Below are 11979 nucleotides of genomic sequence, written 5' to 3' on the forward strand. Positions count from 1 at the left end.
GGTATCTCGCCCTCGACCCGTTGTCCAGCGCCGAACAGTGATTGATCGGGATCACGTAGCTGCACATCAGCGGCTATATGACGACTACTTCGCACCGGACCCGCGGTTTAACGCAAACATGTTCAGGCAGTGTTTTAGAATGCGCAGGGAGTTGTTTATGCGTATCGTTGACGCTTTGGAGCGTCGATATCTGTATTTTCGCCTCAGGCACGATGCGGCTGGCAGACCCGGCCACACCCCTATTCAAAAGTGCACGGCGGCAATCAGACAGTTGGCCTACGGAGGCGCGACAGACATGTGGGATGAGTACCTCCACATCGGTGAGACGAATGCTCTGGAATGTCTGAAGTTTTTCTGTCAGGGCGTGATTCAAATTTTCGGTGATCAGTATCTTCAAAGCCCTACCCCCAAGATTGTCAGGATCTGATGCAGATGCACGGGGAGCAGCATGGGTTCTCCGGGATGTTAGGCAGCATAGATTGTATGCATTGGAAGTGGAAGAACTGTCCAACTGCCTGGAAGGAGCCGGCTACAAGGGAAAGAATCCCACGATGATCCTCGGGGCCGTAGCTGATTACCGGCTGTGGATCTGGCATGCTTATTTTGGGGTAGCCGGGTCGAACAACGACCTCAACGTCCTCAACTCGTCGCCCCTCTTCAACGAGCAGTGTCAGGGCATTGGTCCGGCCGTCTCATTTGTGGCCAACGGCAACCGGCATGATATGGGCTACTACTTGGCGGATGGGATATACCCTAGGTGGCCTGTCTTTGTGAAGACGATCAGGCACGCAAATGATGACAGGAAGGCCTACTTTGCGAAACGGTAGGAGTCGGCGCGCAAGGACGTGGAGCGTGCATTTGATGTGCTCCAGTCTCGATGAGTGGCAATTAAGGGTCCAACGCGTTTGTGGGGGGTGTCAACTGCATTGCTGATATAATGTACGCCTGCATTATCATGCACAACATGATCATCGAAGACGAAGGCATACAACTGACTAATTGGGCCAATGACGATACTGATGCAGCCGGTCCAAGCCACGGCGTGGCCACCCCCAACGTACGAAGGGGGTACCTCACGATGAAGCCGACCGTCTCCAGGCACATGCCGACATGCGCCAAGTTGATGCTCATATTCAACTCCAAAAGGATATAATTGAAGAGTTGTTTTAAATGAAATTAATGAATTTTCCCGTATATGTCTCATAAATTTAATTCCGTAATTTATCGTAAATTTAATTCCGTAAATGTAGTTGTTTTTGGATTATTTTTATTGCGACTAGCCTGTGACTGGCTTTAGGCTATCCTATTTGATTAAAATGATGATTTGGTATGTGGATTTTTAGTGCTAATAACATGGCGGAGAGAGAAGTTGGCCTATAGCTGACCAATTGCAATTGTGGATGCTTAAGTGCTTTACACCCTCCCAGCCACTGCGTCAGATATAAGAATAAAAATATATGTGAACAAAAAATAAAACAGAAACATTGCACTTTCCTTTCTTCGATTTCTCCCATTTTCCCAAAATTGAAAGAGTTATAGCTATGAGGGCACGGTCATCTAAACCCTAGATTTCATCCTGAAAGTTAATCGTAGTACTATGGTGAAGAGGAGCTACGGCGATGGATATCATATTTCTCCGTTGAAATCGAAGAGATTTTCTGGAAACAATTCAGCGATCGTGACTTGTGAATGGCGTCGTCTAAAAAGCCAATTGTGAAGGTACAAGAGGAAAACCGGGTAGCACAGGAGGATCATCCAGCAAAGGTCATCGAATGGGAGGATTACGAGCAGGAGCTCGCTCGTTTATGCAGTTTGACCTCCGCACTTGAGGAAGCCAAGACTAAGAAATTGGTACTTGAAGAGAAGCTTCAGTCGTGGATACAAGTAAATATTTAATCCGAGTAATTAATTGTGGTAGCTTCTATGGATAGATGGGATCACTTTTGCACTAACTGACCCAATGATTATTCTCCATTTGAATATTATGTCTCTTCATACGGTGTAGTTTGTGTTTAAGTGATCTGGAATGCGCTTTGCTAGTTTCTTGAATCAGATACTATCAAATTTGGAAATTTGTTGATGACTCAATGATTATTCTCCATTTCCTGAGTTTTGGTTTTTTACTTGAAAATTGATTATTTGAAGTTTCTGATGTTAATGGCTTCAACTGAGAATCGGGAGTTTGGTTACTGAAAAGAAAAGCCTATGAGATTTGGTTCAAAGTAAAGATATGATTATTGGCTAACCATCATGTGGTGGTTGTTTAAGAAACTCAGGTTCATGATGAATTTGTCTTATTATCTAAATTGCTTATTTATTATTGATGTTCCTTGTGACTATTCGAACTATGTAACTATGTTACATACATCAATCGCCTGATACCAATAAAAAATGATAAGTCATCATGTTATTAATTTGAATATTTTGTGAGGATTCTTTCGATAGCTCCTGTCAGTCCTCAACAGCTGTGTTCACTTCATATTACTTTTTCATTTTTCACTGGCATTATTTGGATTCCCTGCATCAGGATCTTTATGTGTTTGGTAATCATGACTAGGGGGTCGGCTATATTTGTAAAAGCACCGATTCCCGTTATTCTCTTTTTCATTGATTGGTTGTGTTTGATAATCTCAAGTTAAGTTATGTCCCGAAGACAGTAAGCAGCAAGAAATATCTCCTAGATAGGCTTCTCTATAGTCAGGATATATTACTTTATTACATGCGGTAGTAAGAGTAGTTGTTATTGTTGCTTTCTCTGCTCTTGTGTCTCTCATGCAATTAACTCTATGTGTTTGGTTCTGTGTGTGAAAGAGATTATGCGATACCTGCTAAATGAATGAGACAACCTTTTATGGTGCTTTTCTATTCTTTTCCATCCAACTTAACTGCAGCAATTCACCAATGCATTGGTGGTTCTATGGGCAGATAGAATCTGAGTCATTAAGTAGGTCGAATGAGCTTGATCAGATGCGTGAGAAATTGGAACATCGTAAGTTGTTGATGGGGAAGATGTCTATGCGTTCCAAGGTTGTAAAAGAGAAGGTCAGAAAGCAGGAGGAACGACTTAGTGGTGAAATTAGATCTCTTTTGATCGGTGGAAGTTCTATTTCTGTGGCTAACAAACGCATGCAGGTAATGTTTGACTATGTTATTTGGCTTTCTTCCCTAGTTTTCTTAACTGAAATGAATTTATGATTATTCTCAATTATTATTATTATTATCTGTCTGACTTGCATATACTTCTATTACAAGTAAACATGCTATAAAATATGCTTGTATGGTCATCTATATACCTGCAATATATGATGTAGACCAATTAGATACCCTAATCAAATGATAATAAATCATTATAAGCAAAATCCCTCTAAAATATAAATCATTCTGTCAAGGGCTCAGTATTTTATACTCCCTCCGGCCCTTAAAGATAGCAAGTTTTGAAATGGCACGGGTATTAACGCGCAATTGGTAAAGTAAGAGAGAGAAAGAGAAAAAGTTTGGGAAGTAGTCTTACTTGATTGTGGGGTCTACATTATTAGTAGTGTTTATTTATGTACGGTTAGTGGATAGTTCCACAAAATATTAAATTGTTAATTCTAATGGATAAGTTGCAAATAACATTATGTATAGGGTTAATATGTTGTTCAAAAGTTTCCTGAATTAGAATTGCATAATTTTAAGGGATGGACCAAAATGGAAATACTTGCTATTTTTGAGGGACATAGGGAGTATAGTTTTAGCTACCATTTTACTATCTCCAGATCATTTTCCTTATTTTCCTTTCCAAATATTTGATGTGATCATCTGAAAGACATTGTTCAGCTAATTCAGTGTAATGACCAATATCTGAAGAGTACTTCTGTAGATGTCTCAGTTGATGGATATTTACTTGCCTGAAAATAATGAGCAATGTGCAAATTGTAAGTGGCCAAAAATCCAGATCCCCAATGGAAATAATTGATGCAGAGTCTTCTAGAGTCTCATGAAGACAAAAGATTTTCATTTCAGAGAAAATTTTTATAAACACTCTTGAGATCAAATAACTTTTTGACTCTTTTTGACATAAAGCAATTTTGGACTTAAGCCATTTTTATAAGCGCATATATGAATGCTTAATGTGTTGACGCTCACTATGACTACACACAGTATTTTTTTTCTTCTGTTTGACAGGTGAACACATTGTTTCTCAATTTCTAGCCATTATTTGAATTTTTGTGTAGCGAAGAGCCTAAAATGATATTGCTCTTCATTCTTCATTCTATATTTCCTTATTTTCTTTAACTTGTGGAATGGATTAGATATATATTTATGAGGTATAATTACTTATCTAAAATGTAAATTTGTTCTGGCGCAGGACTCAAGTAGATTACTTGCTGGAGAAAAAGGTTATGGTCATTTGAAAAATTTGCAGAAATCATTGAGATTGAGGCAGCAGTATATGGTCACACAGGTCACCTTGCTATATCCAGTAAAAGTTGTGGTCAGAAAATCATCTGAGCAAGAACTTGAATCATTTCGTAGTAGTATTAAGTCAGGTAATTGTTGATAAGAAATGAGGATATTTAATTAAATGTAAAGTGATTATGTTTTTTAAATTAAAGGTAATTGATCTCAAATTTATTCAGTGAGTTGAAATATCAGTCAGTAATTTACTCTGAATCTCTGATAGTATACTTTCAGATGACAAGAATGTAAAACTGCAGATGAACAATAACTTTATGCTGTAAAATCATGAATCGGTGACTTAGTTAGAGAGTTGAAATCAAGTCAAATATAATTTTGTGTTTAGAGTCTGAGATAGACAGAATGTATAAGCCACAGCTTCATTCACTTCTGAACTTGTTAGAACTTAGAAGCAAGTTATTGATTCATAATTTTGACCTCAAATATGTATTAGAAAAAGAAATAAGCCAATGAAATTATAACAACCAATTTGGTGTATTATAATTTGTCATGTTTCTATAACAATCTTCTTTCGTGGGTCCTGTGCTTATTATGCTATATAAATAACTAAGATAACAAAGCTCACCTGTCAAGATCATCAGCAGGGTCAGACACCTGATATTAATCCCCTAAAGTATGTGTATTCCACTATTCCTTGTTATTTATCATGTTAAACTAAGCAAGCATCATTACAAAATTGTAGACCCTTATCTGCAGATCTAGTACCTTATATCTAGAAATAATGAAGTATACTTTTTTGACATTCTTGGATCTTCCTATTAATAATTGCATATCCAACAATTATTTGTTCTGGGTCATATAAGCTAGTCCATGCTGCATGGTTTTTAGATTTGGTAAACTAGTTTGTAGTAAATGTTGCCTGTTGTCTGGGCATAATTGTTTCACATTTGTTAGTAAAATACCAAAAGATTTAACACAGCAGTAATGAAGCTATTTGTAGTATGGTATGGTGCTGCTGAAGAGGATCTATTACAGTTGTAAATGTTAATGATTGTTCTGGTTGTTGATAGTTTGCTTCTCGTCATTTCTTATCTCTTAAAAATACAACATAAGCACTGCAATTTTTTGCTCTAAAAGAGTCAATGGAGTAGAGGACAGATCAGGCTGGAATAATTTGTATTATAGGTTTACTTTCTGTATGAAAGTAGCAGTAGTTGAAGACACAGATGAGATGTGACTAGGGGCTATCGTTGAAATTATCAGCCGGGGTTAGGTTAAATGGAGAAATTGGCATATATATGGCAGTAACAGTAATGGCATCTTGTGTTTTTTTTTGGTTGTTTCCAACCTTGTTTGTGAGGTCCAACAGTGTGTATTTGCTTCACTGCTCATGCCTTGTACATCTATATATTTTTCTTTTGTTTTCTTACCTCTGTGCTATTTCTCACTCCCATAAACCTTTAAATGATCCACCTAAAAAATAAGGCCGTTGTTGGGTTAAAACATTGGACTGTACTTTTTTGTTATGTAAATATTGCCATGTGTAACACAGTTGTATGAACATATTTGCAGAAACATTATAATCATATTGTTGTGTTGCAAGGATGATTTACTTGTTTTTGTTTTATATTGACTTTCAGTATAGATGTTCTGAAGTTACTGGTTGCATATGCACATAATATATATAGTAGATGTTGTAAACTATTATAATGCAATTGATGATAACTTGAAGTTATTAGGAGTTACTTCTTGATGCTTCATCTGAAGCATCTTGAGTTTTCTGTTCGTAATATGTTTTGCTGTTTTATTCTTCTCCCAACAGGTGTCCCTGATGGATCAAAACCTCTCGACCAGGGCACATTGACTATCTCAGGACTGCACCTCACTGTGGTCTCTTTTACGAAGATGAGTTTTTTTACCGACAAGAAGGAGGTTCAGCGATCATCAACTGCTCTTGGATATGTAGCTCATGTATGTACATTCCCTTTCTAGAAAAATGAATTTTGGTTACAATTTGCTGAACTGTTGTTCTACTGTATATAACAATAGGCAGTTATATTATTTAATTATTTATCCATTTGTGCATCTCTGGGGTTGATTTCAGAGTGGCAAGCTTTATATAGTTTATGCATATCTGTTGCTGTCAATCTGCGAGTACACATACTACGATTTGTTATATCGTGATCAAAATGGCCTGTTCCTATGCAGGCCGTGTCTCTGATTGCTTCTTATTTGCAAGTCCCTCTGCGCTATCCATTACGCTTAGGAGGTTCTCGATCATTTATACGTGACTATTCCCCTTCAGTTGAACTTTCAGCTTCCAGTACGTCTCTTGATACAGTAATATCCACAAGCTCAAAGCCCGTAGAATTTCCTTTATTCATTGAAGGTCAAGACTCAACAAGGGCAGCTTACGCTGTATTCCTGCTAAACAAGGTGTGTTCATTTCTGGATTCTTGCGCTAGTCATACTTCACTTGAAAAATAATTGGACACGTTAGTGGTTTATTTTGTGCACGATACGAGAATGGTGTCATATTACTCATTTGTAAATTTAATTGCAGGATTTAGAGCAACTCTTGAATTTTATCGGTGTTAAGAGCGTAGGACCTCGACATATATTAGCAAATCTAAAGGAGCTTACACTAACAGTTCTTTCCCCAGAGTACATAGATATGTGAAAGTTTCTGTAAATGGATTGATTACTTGTATTCTAGGTTAGAAGGGTGCTGTTTTTGGCCGAGCACCTTAAATTCTTGGTCTATTTTCCAAATCAGTGCCAATTATATTTGATGTTAACTTGCATAGTTTGTATTCAGCCTTTTCTTATCTTAAATTTTTTTTGTTTAGTTCATGGGCAATGATACTGGAAAATAGACCATCTGGATGATAGTATATTTTTGAACAATCATTTTTATCATTGTATGAAATAATTTTCATTTAATTATATACGACGATTTTGAAATTTTCTCTACCATGCTTCCCATTTTCCCTCTCATTTTTCATTTTTTCTCTGCTTCTTTCTCAATCTCGTCCATGTCTGAGCTCCATATAAACCCTAGTTGGCACCTCCTCCTTCCATCTCACTGTTGCTGTCATCCACTGTGACCACGCTCGTTACTGCCACCTGTCTCATCTCAAGGCCTAGTTCGTCATTCGCCCAATATCAGCCACAAGCAGCAATTGCAGCAGCGCTCGACTCCACCATAATTAGCCGTCCTGTGCCTTGATTCTGCCAAGTCCTAAGCATGTCCTCGTCCCCGCTGCCACACTTTCTCCAATGTGTCCCAAGTGTGTCCTGACTCCTGTAGCACTATAGCAGTCTCGACGCTCCCACTTGAAGTTGCCTCCCTCCATTTCGCTGCTGCTGGTAATCTAAAACACCACACCTCTCTTTTCATTTGAATTTCCTCACAATCGATCGTTTACAAAATTTCATTTGTTTCGTTCCAATATTTTCCTAAGGAATAATAGTTGAATTTCGAAGTTTTGTCAAATTATGGTTTGTCCTATGCAGTTTAAAAACATAAAACTAAGTTCAATTTTTTTAACTGTTCCATCTGTATAAAAAAATGCCATCTTTTTACGATGTTCAAAATGTTGTTATTTCATTGAAATATGTATACTAATGGAACAATTGAAAAATATTAAAACTTTATGATATAATATTTAAATTTCAAACTTAATGAGACCAAAATTAATGACTGAAAGGGCTCTTATCACTTTTCATAAAGGTTCCAACTTGCAACTCAGAGGAGAAGAGTTTGTCATGTAAAGGTGAATTTTTTGTTGCTTTTTAAAATTTTTTCATTGTGATTTGTGAAGCAAGCATTTTGGGTGAAAGAGAAATCAGCGAATAGGTTTGCATTGTTTTTCTATATCAATATCTATTCGGCTTTGCCCCTTTGTTGTATGCTACTCTTGGCATTATTGTTTGGTTTTAACATCAAAATTGGGGAACATTATCATGACACAAGTAGTATTTTTCACACCATGTTTATTACTCCCTTCGTCCCACATAATGTTTATGCACGGGTCGTTGGGTGTATTTTGTATTTTACTAATTGCACTAGAATAGACCTACTTGAGTTGTGAACAAGTTGAGTTATTACACGAGCAATGCAAGCAAGAAGCATTGGAAATCTCTTTTAAGAGTTTTCAGGTACTTGAAGTATACTCAAAATCATGGGCTAAGTCAGTGCCACCAATGTTGATTCACTGTGATAGCTAAACTGCTATAGGATGGGCAAACAATGGCTTGTACAATGGTAAGTCTCAACAGATTCGTCGACGACATAATACCGTGAGACATTTGATCACAACAGAGGTGATTACATTTGACTATGAGAAGTCAATAGATAATCTAGCGGATCGGCTAACCAAATGGTTAAACCGTGATCAAATGAATAAACTGCTAGAGGGAATGAGTTTGAAATCCACAAACTAAAGAATTATCATAGTGATAACTCAACCATGATGACTAGAGATCCCAAGAACTTGGTTCAATGGGAAAACTAAGCTATGAGAGTTCGTGTGAAACACTCATCTATATCTATTCCCTAGGGAGCAATAGAGTGTTGAAAAACTTGTCTAGTGGTGAGCTTAAGTCTATGACTTTTAATGATTCCTAAAGGATCTCGAGGAGATTGAGTTCTCATAGGAGATCGAGTATGGCAAGATACTCGACTGGGAATCACCTATGTAAGTGTGAAGTGTGGCCTCTTCAAATTACACACTTATGAATCTGAAGTGGTGTCCAAGGCCGAAAAAGACACAAAACGTGGGAACGGATGAGGTTGAGTTGTTTAAATGTTAACACCATTATCTCGGTGCACGCCATGGAGAACTAGTTCAAAGCATCGCGCTACTAGGCCGCCTGTGTATCCGATGGTGTTGACTATGGATGGTTCAAAGACAAAAACTATCTATCCTTATGCTTACATACCTCTTGAGGGTTGAGCTTGTGTCTGCATATATTGGCAATTTTCACTCATGCGGGGGATTGTTGGAATCGTGTTTGGTCAATGGACTTTGACCAATATAAATGTGACGAGACATTTAATTTTGTAAAATTAAATGCAATAGCGACGATCTAATTTCGGAGTAGATTTCCGTGGTATATTCATTTTCTCTAAACTGATTCCCAGTGAGTGAGAAATTATAAATTAAAGTTTGTCACAATGGTGAGCTATAAAGGAGCTACTCCCTCCGTCCACAAACAATAGATCTATTGTTGTTCGGCACGGGTTTTAATGTAGAATTGGTAAAGTAAGAGAGATGAGGACAAAAAGTAGGTAAAGTAAGAGAGATAGGGAGAAAAAGTGAGTAAAGTATGAGAGAGGAAAGAAAAAGTGGGAAAAGTATAAGAGATAAACTTTCCATTTTTAGAAAGTGATCTATTTTTTGTGGACGTCCCAAAATGGCAAAAGTGATCTATTTTTTGTGGACGGGGGGAGTATGAGATAAAACCAAGGGATTAATGAAAAGAGTTAATTATCCCACATTGGTGGAGAGAACCTTAATAAACATTGATTTAATAAGATGAATTATTACGTGTAATAATTATATTGGACCCAAATGCACAACGGGTGCTAAAAGGTCAACGACGGACCCCGACGTATAGCGGGTCCCAAGCGGTCCACAACGGACCCCGATGCATAGCGGGTGACAAAAGGTCCCCGATGGACCTCGACGTATCGTGTGACCAAAAGGTTCACGATGAACTCCGTCGTGTAGCGTGTCTAGATGCATCAGTCTCCTCTAGCTACCGTAATGGCTAGTAACCCCCTGCGGTTACAGTCAAAGCCATCATGGCACACATAATGGCCGTTGACTCCATCAATGCCCATGAGTGGACTTGGCCTATAAATAGGCATGCATCCATTGCATTCTCTACTCAACACTAGACACAAAAGATTGCATATCATTTGCATAGCTCTCTCCCTCTCTTTGCATAGTCTTCCATCGAAGCTCTGCCCTCGCCATCATCGAATTCGCCGGAGCTTGTTATGTTTGCGGTGCTGCAACAAACAAGTCGAAGCCGTTTTATCTTTAGGGACGACACGTTAATCCGAGAGCACTACCAGGGCGTATCTCGTCTTGCGGAAAGAGGACTCCTCGACTCGGCTTATATCTTTACGGTTTATAGTTTTGATTATTGTTTTTTTTATTTCAATTCATTTATTGTACTTTTATATCCGTTCTTCATTTAGGTTGTATTACGCCCGGTTAGTGTATCTTTATATCACAGAATTATTCAAAGAAAAACCAACAGGTTCTCTATCCAAAATCATGAACTCTTGTCCTATTGGATGGCAGAGAAATATCTTAGTCACTTCATCGTCAAATTAGTGTTGCGGTTGTGATTTTGTAGATTCCGATATTATTTTTCGAGTAAGGGTCAAATGTGACCCTAAACATATGACGTTTTTACGATTTTAGTCTCAGACATTACATTTTGAATTATTGCATCTCACACATTTGAACTCGAGTCGGAATCAGTCCATTTTGGACGACTCCGTGTAAAGTAACGGTCAACGGCTGTTTAAGCTGATTTTGACCAAATTAAGCATTTTTATTAGATTTTTTAATTATTTCAAAAATAAAAATTATTACTTCCTCCGTCCACGAAAAATAGGGCACTTTGTGAATGACACGGGTTTTAATGTAAAATTGGTAAAGTACGAAATAAGAGAAAAAGGTAAGAGAAAGAGCAGTGTTAGTGGAATGTGAGGTCCATATATTATTAGTAAGAGAAAAAGGAAAAACGTAATAGAGAAGTAGTGTTAGTGGAATGTGGGGTCCATAATATTTGAATGTGCTCTATTTTTCGTGGACAACAAAAAATAACAAATGTGCCCTATTTTTTGTGGAGAGATGGAGTATTAAAAAAAAAAGTTAAATAAAAAAATCAAAATCTCTATCCCACCGCAGTTGTTACATAGAATGTACATTAGCTAAGAAAAAAAAATTGAACAAACAATGTTAAAATTAAATCTCCCAATGCTTAATAATGCTGCAAGACCGAAGTCCGAAGAAGACATGCTCAAAGCTGCCACCTCATCAGCGGGTGGAAGTTGATCAGCTCCTGGTTGGAAAATCCGAAGCCTTAGAAACAGAGAATAATAACCGGACTGAAGTGGTTCCCTCGCATAACCGCTGCAATTTGCATTGGCGGATTTGGCCGAGCCGGTCCTGCAAGTCGTAGAAGAGAATGGCGGTTTTGGGGGAGAGCCGCACACGGTGGTCACGGGTCGAGACTTTGCTGTGGGGGTCCTTTCTGCCGGTGGGTCGGACAAGGCGCCCTCGCTTTGTTGGCCGAGGCCCCTGACATCAACTTGCCCCTTTCAGCCGAGCCTCCATAGCCTTGGAACCCTGAGGTGTGCGACATTCTTTCAGGTTTTAATAAGTCCACAAAGTATTTAGAGTGGAACATTCAAAAAAAGAAAAATGTATCATTTAAAATGTGACAATGAAGTATTTAGTTCAAAGTTTAGCGTAAAGTAACAGAAAAATATCCTGGTGAATTGTAATCAATCCAAGTCTGAAGATAAAAATAAAGGGTGCCAAGATGAGCACA

General features: G+C 38.1%; 1 protein-coding gene across 1 annotated transcript; it reads left to right on the plus strand.

Moving 5' to 3' along the window:
- Positions 1–1468: 1468 nt before the first annotated feature.
- LOC125202494 (vacuolar protein sorting 38-like) lies at positions 1469–7199 on the plus strand. The gene is made up of 6 exons (XM_048100895.2): positions 1469–1884; positions 2926–3132; positions 4352–4532; positions 6224–6372; positions 6610–6837; positions 6965–7199. The coding sequence occupies exons 1-6, from the start codon at positions 1690–1692 to the stop codon at positions 7079–7081; spliced, it is 1077 nt and encodes a 358-aa protein (XP_047956852.2). The 5' UTR covers positions 1469–1689; the 3' UTR covers positions 7082–7199.
- The last annotated feature ends 4780 nt before the right edge of the window (positions 7200–11979 follow it).

Source organism: Salvia hispanica, chromosome 2 (assembly GCF_029641045.1).
Source record: "Salvia hispanica isolate PSC_SH4W2 chromosome 2, Shi_PSC_v1, whole genome shotgun sequence".
Lineage (NCBI taxonomy): Eukaryota > Viridiplantae > Streptophyta > Magnoliopsida > Lamiales > Lamiaceae > Salvia > Salvia hispanica.

Bases quoted from the DNA above. Each gene is read 5' to 3' on its own strand.
- LOC125202494 (XM_048100895.2), top strand. From the start codon at position 1,690: ATGGCGTCGTCTAAAAAGCCAATTGTGAAGGTACAAGAGGAAAACCGG. The intron at 3,133-4,351 runs GTAATGTTTGAC...GTTCTGGCGCAG, and splicing joins TGGCTAACAAACGCATGCAG to GACTCAAGTAGATTACTTGC. The intron at 4,533-6,223 runs GTAATTGTTGAT...TTCTCCCAACAG, and splicing joins TCGTAGTAGTATTAAGTCAG to GTGTCCCTGATGGATCAAAA.